The 20,786-nt window shown below is 40.3% G+C and overlaps 1 protein-coding gene across 1 annotated transcript in view; it reads left to right on the forward strand.

Annotated features, from left to right (window-relative positions):
• Positions 1–234: 234 nt before the first annotated feature.
• The window catches only part of dcc (DCC netrin 1 receptor), a 339,659-nt gene continuing 319,107 nt past the window's right edge, over positions 235–20,786 (forward strand). Inside the window, exon 1 of the mRNA XM_039615624.1 lies at positions 235–800. Coding sequence (XP_039471558.1) covers positions 674–800 — 127 coding nt within the window. The 5' untranslated portion in view covers positions 235–673. The remainder of the gene's footprint in view (positions 801–20,786) is intronic.

Genomic DNA, 20,786 nt, shown 5'->3' on the forward strand with positions numbered 1-20,786 from the left:
CTCCCTGCTTCTACTCCCGCTCCGAGGTTTACCTCCAGCCTCTTTAGATCAATGGCTCCATACTCCAACAGGGTCTCTCGACCCTCTCTCTCTCCAGCTGTATAGCCCTACAGAGAAAAGAGAGAGAGAGAGTGGGTTCGACTCTTTCCCTCCACCCTCCGCCTCCCCCCCTCCTCTTCCGACCCTCTCCATCAGTCCTCCACGGCAGACGGAGCAGACCTCCGGGAAGGCAGCGTGGATTTTAACCATCCTCTCATCTGTGTGAATGGGAAGCAGCAGCAGCAGCGAGCAGGAGTGATGGAGACTCTTCACTTGTAGTTACTGGAACTTATTCTCGACTCTAAAAGGAGGAAACTGATCTGCATTTGTGTATTTTGGAAATTCCTTTCCCTTTTTCTTTTCTTTGGGGGATCCTAGCCCGACTGGGGATCAGGGATATTTTTGGGGAGAAGAGAAGCTGTTTTACCCCCTCTCTTTCTCTCTCCTCACCATCCTCTTGACTCAACACACTGTGGGTTTTTTCTCCTTTATTTTTTATTTTCTTAATTAACAGTTGGATTCTGTTGAGGATTTAAAAACAAAAACAAAAAAACACTGAAAGAACAGCGGGATTGTGTGTGTGTGTGTGTGTTTCTGTGCTTCCACGGACTCATCGGGACTGGAGCAGGGCAGCATGGAGCTGGTTTTGGTTGGATGTACCGGTGATGTTTGGGAGGTGCTGGTGCTGAGGAGGAGGAGAACAGGAGGACTGTACCTGCTGGTGCTCTGCTGGCTGCTGGCTGCTCACACCACAGCGCACGGTGAGTGGGGGGGTACATGCATGATTGCTGCCTCCATCCCGCAGTGTGTGTTTGTGCGTGAGTGTCCGTGCGGGCTCAGAGTGTGTGTGTGAGTGTGCGTGTGCCTTTGCTGGGTGCCGCAGACCTAACGATAATTGGCACATTTGTTGCGCGTCCCTTTTGGCTTTAGAGCCTCTGTTCTGACCCGGATGGACTCGGGTCTGACCATGCGGGTTCCTGTATGTGTTCTGAGGCCCTGGAAGGTTTGACAAGCTTCAGCATGTGATCAATGTTGCCTAAGAGGTTTCTAGTTTTTTTATTATTATTATTATTATTATTATTATTATTATTATTATTATTATTATTATGTCTTTGTTATTACTTATATTCCATTTTTACCTTCATTATAAGCTCCAGTAACCGAGTTACTGCATAGCTGTGAGACTGCTGGTCCTTCCCTCGGTTCTTGTGTGTTTCATGTGGCTGATCTGTTGGCTGACTGAGGGTTTGTTAAACCTTTCTGGATCTTTGCAGCCGGGTTAGACTGTCTGTGTGTTTTTGTGTTTTTTTTGTTGTTGTTTTTTTACCTACAATCCCTTGTCTGCACCGGATTTTCTTCAATTACCTTAATTTTCAGTTATTACTATGCTTAATTTTAAATTGCTCTTTGTAAGTCTGTTTCACCTTCATTTCATAGTGCTGAAGTTTAGGCTGCTGGATCATATTGGTGTGTATTTTTTAACTGCATATGCATCTCTTTACCAATTTGTCCCTGATATTTAGATTTATATATATATATATATATATATATATATATATATATATATATATATATATATATTTTACCAGGTTGCACTGAGTGTAAATAGTTTTTACTGGGCCTTAGCTAGTTTCTTAGAGTCTGATCATGTGCTAGCCTGTGGCTTTGACTGAATCTTTTTTTCCCCCTCAACTCTGGTTTAGTTTCACCTGATATGATTAAGTTTACAAGCCAGTGGCATGTTGGGCTGCTGGCTCTGATCTGCTTTTTCCAGGTTTTCCTCTCTGGCAGTCTATCTGTATATGAAACCAAGTGGGACAAGCAGACTGCAGTGAATCTTTTTAGTGGAGGATTATTTGTGTTTACCTTAATGTCCATTCGTTCCGGCTTACACTAATGATTGATTGGAGTGACTACTTTAATAATCCCAAAAGGAAGTGATCTATGAAAAACAAAAACAGAAATCCAACGAGACAGACAATTAATAAATAAATAACAGCTAGATAAAAAAAAATCGAGTTTCAAGCCTTAAAGCAGGATCATAATCCAAACAGTGATCTTCTAGATTTCACTGTATTATTGCCCCAAAAATGCAAATAGTACGAATGCTGCTGTGCAGGGAGGTGCTATCTAGGTCTGGCTTTGACTAGGAAGCAGCACACTGTCATGAATATCACTTAAACACTAAGTGCCATCAGATATCCTAACATGTCCAACCCATCAGTGTAACACCCTCCTTCTTTCTTCTGGTGTTTATTAGTGAAGATACAACACGTAATCTAAATAAATAAATTGTATTACAACTAGATCTGTCACACATCTTGTTGTAAGCAGCTCATTTGAGTGAATTTTTAATTTAATCTTTGTTCAATAATGAAAATCATAAAAGCAAAAGAGCAAACACTGCAAAACCAAACAGATCAGAGAGAGCTGCTGGACTCGGGCTCTCTCGCTCTCTCTCCTGCTGTCAATAAATTATGTCCAAACACTTTAATTAAGCTAATTGATGATATGAGAGTACACATTCACACAGACACACACACACACACACAATGTAGCTGCTGGATCAGCTGAGCAGCTCTGACTCAGAGTGTGCGTGTGTTTATTTGTGTGTTGCTGATATTTCTTCAACAGCTCAGCCATAAAATCTTCTTCTGAATATTTTACCCACACCAAGCATTTATCTGTGGGGAGGCTAAACACACACACGCACCCACACACGAAGGCCTGACTCTCGAAACCTTCCTACACACCAATTCAGAAAATCTCCTGCACAGCTGAAGCAGGTCCTGCTCACTTTCACAGGTGAATCTGCCTGTTTTTAGTCCAGCCAGTCGTCTCAGCAGGTGGTTTCACTGATGAGTTCCTTCACTTCACCTGAAGGAGAGTTAATCACTTGGTGGAGTCTTTGGTTGGATCGAAAACCCGCAGGCTGTTGGCAGACGATCATCTGAGGATTGGGCCAAAATCCATATTTAAAAAGACTGAATTTTATGCCAAAATCCACTCATTTTCAACTGAACTGCAGAAAGACTTAAGTAAAGCCACACAAATAGGACACGTTGAGTCTGACTTTATTGAACTTTGGCATGCAAAATCATTTCCCAGCCCAATGCTTAACTTCCTTACTGTAGGTGCTGAGCCAAAAGGCCCAAAGTCATGGTGCATTTGTTTACCTTCAGGACTTTAACTTACTCCACTAAAGAAAACTGGGTTCCTGAAAGTTAAAAGACAGCAGTGGGTTCCTTGAGGAGACAGAGTTTACAGAGCAGCTATGTGCACAGGAGACAGAATGGAAAATACAAAGAATTAATCCATCCATAGGGGCATTGTATCAATACCTTTCTATACATCTTAGTCCAAATCTTGTGTAGGACACAGTATTTAAACTGCCTTAACCTACAATTAGTTGCTACTATCACTACAAGCAGCTTTGCAACCCACCCCACCTTCTTTTCATGCAATTTTTTTGCTGATTTCAATGTTTAGAAAGGTGGTAAGGTCCAAGAAAAGACCCGTAATACCAACTATGAATTAAATTTGTGCAGTTTTGACTGAAGTAGTCCTTGCACAAATGGTGGGAACCCTGCAAGGTTCAACAGTTGTATAGCAGATCTTCTTGTGGAACCAGTTTTCCAGGGAAAGTGTACAAATAACCCAGACCCAAATAGGCTTGGTCTGTTTTTATTCTAGTAGGATCATGTTGTTTACAAATCTAAGGGTTCTAAATTAGGATGTATTTATGTTTAACAAAATGCTGTGTGCTTATATATTACTTCCAGTCTCGTAACATCTGTAATGTCACATGCTAACCACTTAGCAGCTGGGTTAGACTAAGTTTTAGCCACATGTTAAGCAAGATTTTACCCTGAAAGAACAGCTTTGTCCTTACATTTCTTGTGTCATAAGATTTCTATTTTGGTGTATGTCATATAAATGAAACCTCAGTATCAAGGATGTGACACCAACCCAAGCTTTAGATTAGTCACTAGTGAATTGGCAGATATTAAAAAAAATGAATTTTCCAGATCAATCAGAAACACAGCTACTAACACTCTTCTGTGGCAGCTTTTTTCACCACATTTAACTAAAAATTTCACTAAAACATCCGAAAAAACAATACACTGATGTTTTTTTCACTTCAAAATGTTTTTTTGAGATAAGTCTTAAATTTCCATGGCTTCCACTCAGAAAATGAAAATGTGGCTTAAAAAGACGTGGCTGAAAATGCACATTTGAGAATCTCACGACTTTTACCGGTCGCAGTTTAATTAGATTGAAGTCTGCAAGATCATTGCCTGACAGGAAATGTCTCGTGCCTGCTGTTAGACAATGTTACCACTTTCAAAGAAAGGATGAAAGCAACATGAGCTGAAAAGTGCTCAAAACTCTCTCTCGCACTTCTTCCCCCCACTAGGATGTTTCAGTCTATGACCAAATTATGATGGATGGAGTGTTTGATGAAGTGACAGAAAGGTGAATGCCTCATATTTGTTTTTGTTTTGGCCATCTTATTAGATTACTCCCAATGAGCTTTAACCTCCATGATTCATCATCGAACTTGACATGAGGCCGGTTAACCTGATGGAGCGAGAGCATCACCTTCATATTTAAAACTGTCACTGTAGGAAAGCAGCAACTTCTTTGTCTGCTTTTTGGTTTTTATGGGGTCACTTGTGGCCAGCAGGATGATGGGTAAGCAGCTGAACAGGACCTGATTGATATACACCATCCGAGAGTCGAGGAATCATTTTTTACATCGATCAGAGCTGATGGACAATTGGTTATATTCCAAGAATCCAGATAGCAACATGGGCCTAACCTGGGATCATTTTGGCATACATAGCTCCTTTACAGCACTCCCAACTTCTTGGTTAAGCAGATGTGGCCCAAAAGTCATGAGCTCGGCATGACATGGGTTGTCACAGCACAGCTGACATCTGACCTAAATAGGATGGATCTGTGGCACAGCTCACTCAGCAGTACTGACTTGTGTCAACACTGTCAGTCAAGTCCAAATGTGGCCTATAGGAAACTGCAGCATTAGGCCATATTTCAGACAAACATTCACTTTATTCTATAACCAGCTGCAATAATATGCTGATTTTTATTTCATTTTCTATACAGGATATATTATTTAGTGTCCAAAATCATACTTTAGTCAGGCCCACACTATATATAACATGACTATTTTATATGCCCCTTATAGAACAGATAAGGTATCGGTGATAGTAGGAGAACCATTAAATCAGAACCTGCACCCTGAAAATGAGGAGCAGTGATTGGGGGGATGTTGCAAAGCAGCTTGCAGATGCAGCAGCAGCTGCACGCTGGCTTCTTGGTGTGCTTGTTTGGTTTAGTGCGTTTAACATGTTAATATTTGCTGAATACAGCTTCCAGTATTTTTAAAAATTTTGCAGGAATTTAGTGATAAATATAAGTACTGGGTAGTTTCTGATGGTTGATAGTGCTGAACAAAACATTAGGGAGGTTGCTACACTTAATCCTAATGGTTGGAGGTCAGTTTTAAAGGAAATTAAATGGAACTCCAGCCACTTCTTCACTCACCACTTTTCACTTTGTCTTCACACCACTTTGAATTTAATCATGAGTTTAATCATGAGGCTGTCCTCCACAGTGTGTCTTTTGTCTTCCTCCCCCCAACCCCTATCGGCTGCAGCACTGGCTGCCCCTCCTGCAGTCTGGTCCTTAAGGAGGTATTTGCTGTTTAAAAGGAGTTTTTCCTTCCCACTGTTGCCAAAGTACTTGCTCACAGGGGGTTGTCTGATTGTTGGGGTTTTCTTTGTATTACTGTAGAGACTTTACCTTATCATATACAACACCTAGCGGTGACTGTTGTGGTAATTTGGTGCTATATAAATAAAACTGAATAGAATAGTTATGTCCCTCTATAGAAAAAAAAACGATCATTTAGGATTGTATTCATCCTCTTGGTAGCACAGATCACTGTATTGAATCTCCAAAATAAAATCCATCAGATTATTCATTAGAGTTTACTATAAACCAAAACTTTCTACTCTCTGCAGCTGCTGCTCAGGAAAAAGCCATCGGCTCAGGATCAAACCAGCAGGATTTAGCTTCTCTAGAAAAATTCAGGACGACCCATCAAACAGCTGCTGAAGTACTCCAGTTAAAAACCAGTTTAAAGCCATAAAAAAACAGTGTTATTCTCGGGGTGCTGCTCAGGTCTTTACAGCAGATTATTGTTATTGTTGTTGATGCCAGGTTTCAAGCTTTCATGGGTGTGAGGTGATTTTCCTCCACCTTTAAAGAACCCACTGCTCAAATGAAAATTCCTGGTTTTTTCGCCCTCCAACACAAAACTACACACTCAGTTCTCCTGCTGCTTCTGTGCCGTTTCTTTTTCTTTCTTGGACCTCGTCAAACGTCTTCTTCTTCATCTTCTCTCGTGCGGCGTCTCAGGGGATTATCAGCGTTTCATTCTTTTGGTTTAAGGCTTATGTGTGTATACACTAGCAACATGTGGGGGCGTGGTCATTTGAAGAATGCTTTAGAGTAAGTATTATTAATATTAAGACTGAGCAGATTTATCAAAGAAGCTTTGTTTTTATCCTGAGAGGATTTGCTTTACTGTTTCTGAAGTCAACACCTAATCTTCTGACATGCAGAATAACGCTGTTTTCATTTTTACATTATCTGCTCATGGTTCTGTATGTTCATGTTTGATGTTTGTTCATATATACAATAGCTTTGGACTAATTTGGCTAATCCGTCTTATATTTGACTGGTCTGCCTGGATTCCCTTCTGTCATCTGCTCACCATGAAATGAGGCACACCAACGCTTCTGATATGATTTATTACAATTATTAAACAACACTGTTTAGAAGCTTCCTGCTGAAAGCAGAAAGTTGAGGAGAGGAGTGAGCTCTGAATTCAATTCAAACTAGCCCAGACACGTCTGTGCTATTTTTAATCAATCAGTTCCACAAAGTCTATCCAGTCTTATCACATTTTATGATTTATTATCTCACAGACATATTCTTCAGCCCCATCCCTTCTCGACTTGTTAAGTCTACTCATCTTTGTCCCATCCAATCTTATGTCTCATTTTTAGGATAATTTCGCTCCCTTTCTCATTTCTTTTCCTGCAAAGTCCATCTAATCTCCTTTTGTCCTGTCACTTCACATATTATACCATCTTGTGCAATCTTGTCTTATTTTACTTAGAGGTGTAACACTAAAGCATGGCATGTATAAAATTTTATTTGTATTTATTTATTTTTTTTGTCTATAAAAATGTAAACCTTGCTTAATCCATCCTACTTTTTACCAGTTATAATTACCATCACATCAGGGCAGCTTCCTCTGGGGTCACTCTTTGTTGAAGGACCCCACAGTGGGGCGAGCTTTTCTCTGCTCAAGTATCAGCTTCTCATTTATCCTGAAGCGTTTTCAATATCACTTTTTTTCTGGATTTGCAGTGATTTACACGAAATAGATGAGAGCTCCCTGAGTTCCTGAGGAGCTCAGAGTCTGTCCTCTTGTCCATGATATGTTATCCTCGTCATGGAAAGGATGGCAAACTGTCCCCAAATGAGTGAAAAGTTTTCATCACGAGTAATTGTATAAAAAATCTTTACTGCGTTTCTTAAACAGTAATACCTCTGACCTAAAATACAGTTTTTAGATATGACCCATGGTATTCCATGTTCTTTTAACAAAAGCTGCTTTCATAGAAAATACCAAGATGCAAATTGGGGTTTTTTTGCAATTCAGCCTTACCTCTCAGCTCTAACCCGGATACATTTGGGTCTATTCTAGGCTACTCTTGGCTCTTACAGCTCAGTTCAAGCTTTGGTCCAAGTTCTGTGAGACACATGTGTCTCAAAAGTCATGAAGAGGGCTTGACTTGGACCTGTAGCTGAAGTGAGGCAGCCAGAGTCTCCATGAGTTAATGCAATCAATACAGGCCAAATGTGGCCCATAGAAAACTGCAGATGTGGCCAGAGCTGAGCAGGAGATTCATCACTATCTGCTAATATATGGCTTGGAAAACTCTTACAAGTATTCATAATGGTGCATATTAGAGAAGTAATTGTTCACCTTGTTTCATAAAGGACTGAAAAGCTGCTGCAGTACTTCACCACTCTAACTGGGATTATTCATATGTATGTGTGGTTAATGTCTCTGCTGTTTCTGGAAAGCTGAGGTTGAGATGGAGCCTTTGAAAAACCAGGTGTTTTTTCAGCATCGCCTTGAATAACAATCTACAGGTTTTCAGCCGACGGCAACAACTGAACTCGAAACTCTGAAAAACAACACACAATGGAAGCAAGAGAAACTAAATTCAATCAAGAATCACATTAAAGCTAAAAGCTCAAAGCAGTAAAACCTTTTTCATTAATAAGCAGAGCTGAATAATAAAGCCAGGGACGATCCATTAGAGACACAGCAGGCTTTTAACACCAAGAGGATGTTAATTTACACCTCCAACCATCCAGCCCTCCAAGAAGCTATCAATTAATTGTGTATGAAGGAGAAAATACCTGCATAATTAAACATGATGTGACTCTTCCGTGTTCACCCAAGTCCAAAGCAACAAGCATCGCTATGCTGCCATAATTAACGTGATTGGTGAAATTATTTGCCACCCTTTTTTTATGTGGTAATAGTCCCCCATGCTTGCAGCTAGAAATATGGTGCAATAACTCAAATATTAAACTTCTTTAGAGCGTCTGTGCTTTAACTTTTGAGGTGGCGTAATATATATGTATGTAGAATTTTTTTTCCAAAACATGCTGAAATAAGATGAATATTTAAGTGAAAATAGCCCTGTGAAATCAGCTTGCAACTACTGCAAACAGTTTTATCTAATATTCTGTAAAACATGAGGCTCATCAGGGAAAAGATCTATTTTTTATTCATTTTGTTTCTATTAATTCAGTGAATTATGCTGAAAAACTGGTACGTGCAAAGAAATGTTCCCATTTCTTGCTAAACATATTTTTGATTTCCTAATCTAGATATTTCATCCAGTCTTTACACAAGCTAATGTATCGTATTAGCTTAAGGTTGCCATTAGCCAATTTGCACATACAGAAACAAAACTAGAAGTTTCAGTATGGAATATTAAATGTTTTGTTGAGTTGTTGATATATCCAGTTATATGGCTAATTAATGGCTGCAGATGATGCTTAGCATCATTAATATGTATCACAAGGAATTGTATAGTTCATGCACGTTAGGTTAATTGGTGATTTTAAATTGGCCATGGATGTGAGGTACATAAAGTGCTTTAAGAGTATAAAGTGCTGTGTGAATGTATGGTTAAAAATGTGACTTTTGGTCTAAAGTGCTTTGAGTGTTGGTAAGGCTAAAAAGTGTTATATAAAAGCCATGTACATGGCTTCACATGGAATTAGGTGGTCTTGTCGTGGAAACTTTGAAGTACTCCATTCTTAACACTTTTTAATCAACTTGGGACTCACATGGGATTTGACTTGGACATGGTTAGTTTTGATTGATGATTTCTTTGTCTGGGTCTTGAAACTTAATCTTGACCTCCTGGTCCTGATTTGGGTTGTTGATCTTCATCTGGGATTTCTCTTGGGGCTTGATGATCTGACTTGGGACTTGTTAAACTGAGCCAGTCTCGGTCCTTCACTGTGTGTTGAGCCCCAGCTCTGGACTGGACTCTTTTTCTGTAAAATATGAAGTGTGCGGCGGTGAGATCTTGGAGGTCGATCCATTGGCCTAATGAAAAAGACTCCCTGTGACTAATCACAGCCAGGAGCAGTGGATTAATACGGCGGACGAGCAAAAGCAATGTGTTAGCTGCTTTCAGCTCACTTTTAATTTGGTTTTTCACTCTAGCAGCGGACAGAACGTCATTTACAAATCGGAAAATATAATTCACCGGGAAACCCTCAGAGGGTTACTGTGTGTTGGTGCAGCAGACCTTCATTTGTCAGACAGAGGTGGACCTGAAGCAAAATCACAGCTGTGTGGGAATGAAAAAAGACAAATATGACACATTGTGAAAGTACCCGCACAAATATTGCTTATCAACAAAATAAATTCCCCTATTGTGGTTAAACTGGCTCAGATTTCAAGGCTCCCTGTTGCCAGATTTATTTTATGATGTAACATTTCACATATTTCATGTTTTCTCAGACTCATAGCATGAGTTTTTGAGAGTCTATACAGATGGTGATTATGTTTCTGTGTGTGCCTTTACTGTATTTATGGCTGGTTCTATGAATATGAATACTCAATTCAGAGTCTAAGGTACTGCCGTTTTACATTGTATAACTTGTAAAGTTATTTAAGAAAAACAATCTTTACTCCAATGTTAAGTCCTGTTGGTTGCAAAGCAACGTTGGGAGATTCCAAACTTTGAAGACTAGTCTCAGATCAAAAAGTGTGACACTTGATTTGGAACGTCTGTCAGTATTTTGCAGATGTTTTGATGATGTGTGGCCTACAATGACTAAACAGTAACCAGTAAGATGTCAATACCTTGATACACTGTCGGCAGCACTTGTGGCTCTTGTGGTCAGCACTGTCGCCTCACCTTAAGATTAAGAAGGTGCCTGGTTTGAATCCTGGCTGGGAGCTTTCTGGAGTGCTGCACGTTCTCCTTGTGGGTTTCCAACAGTCCTCTCAGACTCCAAAGATGTGCATGTTAGGTTAACTGTTGATTCTAAATTGTTCATGGATGTGAGAAAGTGACTGAAGTGTTCAAAGTGTGTAAAATAAAATGCTACATGGATGCAAGGTTAAATATGTGTCTTGTATTCTAAAGTGCTTTGAGTGGCCAGTAAGAGGAGGAAAGTGCTGTATAAATACATAACACTGATATTAAGTGAGCATATTAAGTGGACCTTGTTGACATAGTGTTTATCTATAGGAAATTAATGGCTCTGTAGCTCCTCAATCTTATCTATTTTTACCATGTGCTCTAATCATGTGTGTCTACTGCTGCTGTGCTGTGTTGGTACAGCATCAGCACACAACTACATTACGTATTTGGATTTTCTTCTTCTTTAGGAAACAGTGATTCGAAATCATGATGATGAGAATGGCGAGACTTAAGAAAGCAAATTCCTTTGATAGGTTCAAGACTAGAATTGTGAGATTTGACCTAAGAAAAGGAAGAATTCTGTGGTTGGAGACGACTTTTCAATTCAAAATACTTGCCGTGTTTATGGGTTTCTATAAAGTTACTTTCTAATCAGGTTTCAGTCTCAGAAAACTTGACGCAAGCTCTGACAGAGATTCAAAAACTTTTTCAGCAGTGACAATGTTATGCTTCAAAAACACCTCAGCAGTAATTTCCAACCCGAATGTTTAGCATTTATGGCCTTAAAGCCTTGGTGTATATTTTAATTAAGCCTCTCAATGTGTCTCTGCATTATTCAGATGGTGGAATGAAAACAAAACAAAAAAAAGAAATGGGCCTGTGAGTAATTTACAGGAAGATAATTTGCCTCGCCTCTGAACATTAGTGTTTCATTTACGTCTTCTGCTCTCAGCTCTCTATATTTAACATCCACTGCTCTGCTCTGACATTCATACATTATTCATGTTGGGAACCTGCATTACCTGCCTGAGGAGCACTACATCTCCCTCACCTTTAAGTCCTACTCATCAACGCGCCTGCATGCTTTTACATTAATTGGTCTTTATTTATTTCATTCCTATGTGCTGCTTTTTTGTTGTTGTGGGTGTTTTTTTTTCTATCACAAGAGAAATTAAGGTCTGATTAAAAAGCAGAGAACAACTGGAGAGGTTTTCATACTTGCAGTCTTCATGCTTGCGCGCTTCTGTTCACAACATGATAGTAAAAAGTTGTGTGACGTAACTGAACAATGTTAGCTTAGTCTGTGTCTTAGTTGGTGAAGTTGTTTTGTCTTTTGGTGACCAAAAGAGTGAGTGCCTACCTGTGTACAGTGGTGCTACATTAATATTTCTAATTTGTTTCTTCTTTTTATGTAAATTATTCAAATCTTCTCTGATTCCAGATTCTCTCGTGGGAGGAGCTGCCAGGTTACTGTTTGATGATGCATATTTAACATCTTTGGCTTTGGGGTGCAAGCCCAACACAAATAACAAGAAGCTGAAAGCCACTGACTTCACTTCCTCTAATATCCACTAGAGATGGACCGATCCGATATTACGTATCGGTATCGGTCCGATACTGACCTAAATTACTGGATCGGATATCGGCGAAAAATAAAAAATGTAATCGATCCATTAAATATCAAAAAAGCATCTCACAAAACTTGCAACACGGCGTAACTCGGCTCATAACCGTAGCATGTCGGAGCAGTATGCATCACGTGATAGAACGGCTGTGTGTATTTGTAGCCTCGCTACCAAACCAGCATTTCATCTCCGAGGAAGTTATCCCAGAGAGAAGTAAAGCAAGTGTGTAAGTTCATCTCTGAATGTTTGTAAAGCATTCCAGCGTTAAGCTTAACAACCGATATATGGAGCGACTGCCTCTCCCTCACCTTCCTGCGCTACTTCAATCGTGAAACTGCTTAACGATCAGCTGATCGGCTTTTCTGTCGTGAGTCCGTCTCTCTTCTTTGTTTTTGGCCCACTTTGCACCAGAAAGAGGAAACCAGCGGCTGAACAACAGCAGCACGTTTAAGCTTGATAAGCTGTTGTTAGAATTTATTTAATATTACTTTCTACACCAGGATCCTTTTCTACGTAGCTGACAGCTGGTAACTGTGCAGGGGCGGATCTAGCAAAGTTTAGCCAGGGGGGCCGATAGGGCATGAACAGGGAAAAGGGGGCACAAAGACATACTTTTCTTTCTTATTCTCATTTAAAATGTCTAGCTTTTAATAATTAATTATCCGAATCTTACACCCAAAGTTTTATTCTGATGTAAAATGTATAGAAGTCCATTACTATGTATAGTAACTCTTAAGTCTATATACCCTAGTAAGCTATAGTACTTTTTCCTTTGGGAAGGTACCATCTGTGAATTCTGCAATTCTGTTGAAGAAAGATGTTGAATCTATTTAATTATTCTTGAAAAATAATTTGTTTCTGTGCATTTTTTTTCACCCTGCATCAAATTAAAGTTGATTACATCGATTAAGCATCATGAGGTGGAGGGTGGGGGTGGTTCCTATTTTTTTTTTTTTGCTGGGAGTTTGCAACCCTATTAGTTAGGTTGCTTAATATTTCTGCTAAGTACTCTTTAAAATGCCAGAATAGGGAGGATGGAGTAGGTTTAAGTTAGGTTTTAAGTTAGGTAAGGTTTATTAGATTGATCAGTGTTGCTGAACTATGAAATATTTTGGGTACAGTGTATTTTTTACATACAGGTATAACAGAATAGCTTTAGTGTTGTTGTTTATTTAAACTTGAGTATGAACTTATACAAAATGCAGCAAGATATTTAAAAAAAACAGTTTTATTGATTAAAAAACACACAATATCGGATTCATATCGGTATCGGCAGATATCCAAATTTATGATATCGGTATCGGTATCGGACATAAAAAAGTGGTATCGTGCCATCTCTAATATCCACCTGAGGTTGGTCAGAAATGTGTCCCCTGTGTTACGATGACTAACTTTACAGCAGAAATAAACAAGATGACACTCTCTATGAATAGTTTATCCCAGAAGGGTGTTGTCGAGGCTTAAGGACACACAGCAGAAATCACGGACCCGGATCTTTTTCATATTTCTGTGCTGTTTGTAATATTGATGCCTTTCAAGGTATTTTTAGTGGACTTGCTTTACAAATAATATGTCTACTAGAGTGATATAAGAAGTTTGCTGAGTGAAATTTTAGTATTATTAGTCTGTTACTTGGCAGTTTTTGGAATATGCCTGCGTGTCTGAGTAGTTTATGGATGCAGCTTACTATCATTAGCTAATAACCACCCTTTTATCCAAATAGGGTCACTTTTGACTCAATATATTGGCTGTAATTTGAATGCTCATCCTTTAAAAAGTCTAATTTTACCTATATGGAAAAGAAATGCAAAGGAAAAACCTATTCTTCCAGTTTATGTTTCATGAGTCTTCAAAATCAATATGATGTTAACCTGACACACATTAAATTCATATTGTTATATCAGCTCTCATGCTGAAATCAGTACACTCACAAAATTGAGGGTGAAAAAAAAAATAAAGCCAGTAGCAGCAAATTTTAGGCACAAATATGCTGCACCCATTTTTAAATCTTCAATGAATGGGCAGCATTTTAAAACATGGTGGCGGGTTGCATTTTAATAGCAGATACAAGCTGGCCCAAACCCAGGAACCTCCAGGGTTAAGAGGTTTAACTCAGCTTTTGCTGAGAATGCCTCATGGCAAACTTTTGTTCCTCCGGGCAGAGCAAATCAAGCTGCTAAGCCCAGTTTTACAAACACGTAACCGGCACATTACCCATAATTATCTCTAAAGCTCTCCACTTGAACCATAAGTGCAAAACCTGTGCCCTGAGCCAGAGCTGTAGTCAGACAGGCTCAGCTGCTGGTGTAGTCAGAATAAGTAAAGAACAACAGAGACTGTGCAGCCATTTGCTCTTCACTGACTCAATGTTTTCACTGTTAAAGTGTAGTTCACAGCTAATTTCACTAACGCAGGTAAAATAAGTACTCCATGCTAGTGTGAATCTTCTAGTAACATCTAATAACTGGAAGTTATTTGTATTTTAAACAAACAGGTGGCTAACAGGCTATTTGTCTGTCGGCCCTGAAAAAAAAAGTTTTTGTGTTCCAAAACAAACCCTTTACCCTAATTTACGCTAAGAAGGAGGGTAATATTAGCACCTGCCTACTATTGTGTAGGTCCCTCTCATGTCACCAAAATGACCTGGAAGCTCCCAGCAGAGGGTCCTGGAGGATGTGGTCTCTGTGGGCTTGTTCTGGGGTTCCCAGCAGATGGTGACCTGGTGAGTGTGGTGGGTGAGTCTATGCCTGTAGATCAGTTTTTGTGTGCTGCTTGAGGTGTTCCTGAACCTTTTTTTTCCAGTGGTGTAATATCACAGTGTGTAGAGGTGTGTGTGCTTGGTCTGGAACACTGTTTGGGTCACAGTAACATCCAAATGAATGCCATGATTTCCAGTCTGAATACTGCTTCCCACCTGTTATTTGGTTTAAGAAACAAAACACTCATCCACATGGATATCTCTGTAGTGTACTTCTGGTGCTGTAATTTTGTTGTCTTGGTCTACATTGGACTGCTTAGTTTCTCTAAAGGAAAATATCAATGCTTCCTCACAAAAGCATAGTAAGGACAGCTGTGCACATCAGACTTTGTTATTCAGTTTGTGTGTGATTCTTTGCAGATGATAGTGACTTCCCCAGTTTGATGTGAAGAGTTGAAATGGCTCGTTTAGCCTTCTTCACCAGTTACCTCTCCTCTTGATATTGTCTGTGTTTATACACTGTCTGAATCACGTCTTGTCCGTTGTTGTGCTGTCACTCATAGCTCTATCTTACGGAGCCCCGCAAGGGACATTGGAGGGAAAAAAAAGAAGATCCAGACATCCCGAGTTACTTTTGCGAGATCTCACAAAACCTTTTGCAGGATCCCGCAAAAGTAACTCAGGAGCGAGATCCCGGCCGCATCCTTCGAAGGACCCAGCCTTCGCGGTTTACGTGGATCGGGTCCTTCGAAGACCGAGAAGGCCGGAAGTGCGAGGCTGTGAAATGGGACAGTCTAGCCTTCAGATTTGTGTCACTAAAATATAACAGGACATTGGAGTAAATTCTCTACCATCTCACACTTCTGTTTAATCAGTTTTCTGCTTGACGTTTATTCATCTGTGTGAAAACTATAACTTTAATCTCAGCCAAACCAATTGTCATGATCCTGAGTCTGCCGACTCAGCGTTTTGTGTTTCCTTATGCTTTTGTTTATTCTGAGTATATATCCTGTTATGATTTGCCATTTGTTAGGTTTCTGTTCTTTGCTTGCCCTGGTCCCACTTCTGTGTTCTGTCTGTCTATGGTGTCACACTGTCTGTTTGTTAGTCAGCCTGTTTAGTTCAGCGTCTTGTCTGGTTCCCTGTGTCTGAGTTTCCTGTTTTATTGTGAAGGTCTGTGTCTTATGTGAGTGTGCTCAGTTTACGTTTCCCCTGTCTCGTCAGCTGTGATTTCTCCCAGGTGTGTTCCCCTCCTGTCTCTCATCCCTTGATTACTGCCGTGTGTATATTAGCCCTGTGTTTCCTTTGTTCTCTGTCGCGTCGTTAACGCCTCCTGCCCTCTAGTTATCTGTGTGTTCCGTCTGCTAGCCTGCCTGCCTCGTGGTTTATTTCTGTATTCTCAGTTTAGTTAAGTTCATGCACCTTTTTCTGCCCAGCAATAAAGCTGTGTGTTTTTGAGTTCACATCTACCTCTGAGTCCTGCATTTTGGGTCCTTTCCCCGTGCCTGCCTGCACACAGCCATGACACCAATTTACTCAGAAACAAATAAAACACAGAAAAAAGCCAAACAATAACATGTTTAAGTTGTCTAAGTGACTTATATATCATAACCTGAGTAGCGAAAGATTGCGGGGGGTTTGAAAACGATGTGCCGGGAGTCCGCTGTTCTCTAGTGAGCCTTGAACCCCCGGCTAGCTATCGAGGTGGTGACAGATGTCTCCGAAAACGTCGGCGCACTTTTGCAAATATGTGATGTCTTGAGCCTTCAAATTGGGACAGCCTTTGTCACCTGGCTGAGACGTAATTGGCCTTGAAATGTGGCCTCCGAAGGATGCAGCCTATTTTGTGAGATCTCGCCCAAAAAACTTTTCTCCAGTGTCCCTTGTGGGGCTCCGTACTATCTCACCTTGCACTGTGTCTTCCTAAGATTTGTATTATTTGGATTACCTGCAGATGTTTTGGACTCTGTATTCCTGTGAGTTGTCAGCATTACTGCTGTTTCTGACTTTAATTCCTGTCTCCTAAGTTCTGCTTTGGGGTTGACAATCTATCTGCTACACAGCTAAACCGTGACACTTTATCTCAGTGGCTTCCTTTGAGGATTTGTTGGACTATGTTTTTGAATTGCCTTTCAACATAAATAAAAGCATCAATATTTTGTAATCCTGACTGCCCTGAGTCCTGCATTATGGTTTTTGATTCTCACCACATTTGTGCACCTGCATTTTGAGTTGAATTTGCTTTTTGCCATATCTATTCTTAGAAATAGAAGCTTTTCACACAGCTTCGATTCTTGACGGTATATGTGTCTAATGATTTTGGAAGGTATTTTTCCTAGTGTGGTTGTCAAAGTGACACAAAACAATCACTCACAAGGTAAAAAAGCTTTGATTTGCATTTAACATGAGCTAGGCTTCCCACCTGTTCCCTCATCTCATACAACAGGATGATTAGTAACCGCAATGATCAACTTCTCCTTTGTTTTGACAGTAAATGACATCAGGCTGTGTAAACGTTACCTCACTGTCTCAATATTTTCCCAACGTGTGTTCTTTTTCTGAGTAGTTCATCATCACTTGAATTTTAATAATCACAATTTTCAGTTTTCTCAGCTCTTCAGCACAGCCAAAGCAACAGATCCACAGTTCCAATTGGAAACGCATGACGTCACCTCATTCAAAGTGAAAGAGAGGTGAGAGCCTCATGCCTGACACATGTAATGGCTTCAGGATGACACATCAGTAGTGTGGTTTCAATAAGCCGTGACTGACTACCGTCTCTACCTTTATTTAGAGGTGAGAGAAGAGGAGGTGTGGCCACTGTGATTCAGTGTCACAGTGCAGGGCTCCTACAGCTGCTTTTAGAGTAAAATGTATAACCTTTTCATTCTCCTGGACTTCTGTCCTGCTGTAAACAAAGAGGCAAATCGAGTCGCTGAGGTCTGTAGGTGACAAACAGTCAACTGTGGCTGGATTTAATCCAGAAACATTGAGAATGGTGTGAAGCACGATCACTTCCTGTGCAGCGCTGCAGCTCTGACCAGATGAGATGAATCGCCTCAACTGCAGCAGTTTCCTCTCATAAATATTCATATGGTTTGGCGTGGCATCACGCAAGCGAGAGAGAAGATGACTCCAGGAAACCAGTGAACCCCTCACCGAGCACCGCACCCAACTCCCACCACCCTCCCCCTACACCAGCAGCAGCAGCACGCTGCCCAGCACCACAGCACAGCCAGATTTATAGCCACTTATAAAGATTAGTGATGCATCCTGCATGCCGCACTCTCTTACTCACACATACACACGCAGAGATTGCAGTCTTACACACTGAACTATTCGATGAAACATTGCAAGTCTTCGTTTTGATGATTTATTTCGTTCCCTTGTGCAGCAGGCCTCACTGAGTGAGGTCATGCTCTGCTTCTTTGGTTCTAATAGAGAACACATGTTGCTGTTAAATAGGAAAAATATTACATGCTGATTGGACACGGGTTTGTATCTGTGTGCCAATGAACTCTAAAGTATGGGGACAAGGACACAGAGTTTTCAGACCACAGGCATCGAGTGACCCCCACCATCAATATCAGCACAGGGACGAGAGGGAAAAGGACATGTAAAACATGAGCATGACATTATAAACAAGAAGGAACAAATGAGAGAGAGTGGCAGAAACAAAGCTGTCGTTAGCACTCGGTGATAACAGCAAATCATTCACTTTGAAGACAGGTGTATTCTGGTTTGGATTCATCTGTTCATTATCTCCATTCACATACTACAGTCACCCCACAGTAAATACAAAGACCAGCAGAATTGCATTTTGTTGATGCCTTGTGTGCTGGTGCTTTGAAAACCTGAATAAAATCTAGTTTGTTTTCTGCCTTTGTAAGAGTCATGTAGCTATTTGAACAGTGATTTTATGTAGATGTTATCCAAATGGACAAACAAATGCTGGACTGGTTTGCTTCTGCTTAATGGCTTAGGTAACCAGGCAGTTTGCATACATATAAATGCAGATTAATATGGACACTAATGACAGAATTAATTGAGACTTTCAAACATGCTTCTGCTGTCAGCTAAATCATAGGAACTGCAAAAATCTCAAGAGCTATATCTCAGACTCTAAAGGCCTGAGTTAGGATGTTAAATGTTAAAGTTAATGACAATCAAAACCAATACCAAAAAAAACTGAACATGTACGCCTTGTTTGGAAGAGCTGCCAAACATGTCAGCATCTGAAGAAATCACAAGACTTCTGGAAAAGTGTCTTTTAGACACACAGAGTGGAGATATTTGTCCATGGTGTGCAGCATCACATTTGGAGGAAACCAAGCACAACATATCAGCACAAACACCTCATACCAACCATTAGGCATGATGTTGGAGGACTGATGATTTGGGCACCTTGCACTCAGTGAGTTGAACTCCTCTCTATATCAAAGTGACCTAAGTGAGGCCATCTCTCTGACATCTACAGTTGGCCCAAATTGGGTCATGAGACAAAGCACAGATCCCAAGCACAGCGAAAGTGGTCCAGTCACAGTCCAGAAATGAACCTGACTGAAATAATGTAGCAGGACATTAAGAGCTGTGCATAAAAGAATACACACAAACCTCAATGAACTGAAGCAATGTTGTAAAGACAAGTGGCTCAGTGGTTGTTTCTCCACAACCACGTGAGTGATTTATAAAATCATACAGTTTAATTGTACTCTCTCTGTCGTGGACTTCGACAAAATCCTTCAAAGTCTTCACTCAGACGTTTCTGTAGGTCGTTTTTTTTTATAGATGCGACCCGAAAGTAGTGACAAGTTTGATTTACAGCTGATGTGATTAAATTTGATTTTTTTAAAGTGTTATGGCCATTTAAAGAAGCTTTTAAATCCAGCAGTTTGTGTCTCCTGGCTTCCATCCCCGGAGAAATAAAAGTTAGGCATCACTATGTCAGCCACTTCAATCTTGTCAGTCTTCATCACGAGCCAGGAAGTTCAAACAGGTCGTGACCTTCAGAGATTTCGGCGCTGTGTTCAAAACAGGAGCATCTTCGCTGACCTGGAAAACTTCCACATTTCAGTTGGTTTTAACAGACCTGAACTTCAGAGAAATGTCACATCAGCTTAAGCAGCCAGAGTCACACATGCTCATACACAAAGTCACAGTAGCACGCCGCTTGCAGCCACATCAGTGGGTATTCTGCGTGTAACGCTGGGCCACGAAGCCTGAAGCTGTGACATCAAACTGCATCAGCAGTAGGAGGTGACAGCATGGCTGCAGGATGGCACACTGCTGACATCATAGTATTGTTAATTATTCCCAGTGATGAGGAATTTTTTTGTGATGTAGTGTAAAAAGTTGTTTGATGTCAGAGTTTCAATCAACAGCACAGTATGCTCTGAACAACAGGAAGTTAGGGCATACTGTTGAACCTCTTTTTGATGATATAAGCCCAGGTACTTGCATGTTTTGGCTTTTTATTCAGAGACTGAAGCATGAATAATTTAAATTTTAGTAAATATTTAGTTTGAATTAAAACATGCTGCTTTTTGATTGGCTGGTTCGTGTGTTAACCTTACTTTTAGTGCCATTCTTTTGTATTAAGTTTTGCTTCTTTGTGAGTTCTAGTAGAGAAACTGTTTTGGTTTACAGTTTACAATAATACTTGATTATCTTTTACAGTGTTGGTTCAGCTCCTCCACTTTTAAGGCCACCCTTCCTTTAAACCCATGAGGTCTAAATCATTTAACACTACGTCTTTTTTCTAAAATACAGGGTTTGTGAGTTTGGGGCTGGACCTGAGGCTTGGGTAGGTTTTCAAAGATGACAAAATAGACCTCACACTGTTATGGTAACTATCTTCTG

This window comes from Oreochromis aureus, linkage group 7 (assembly GCF_013358895.1).
Source record: "Oreochromis aureus strain Israel breed Guangdong linkage group 7, ZZ_aureus, whole genome shotgun sequence".
Lineage (NCBI taxonomy): Eukaryota > Metazoa > Chordata > Actinopteri > Cichliformes > Cichlidae > Oreochromis > Oreochromis aureus.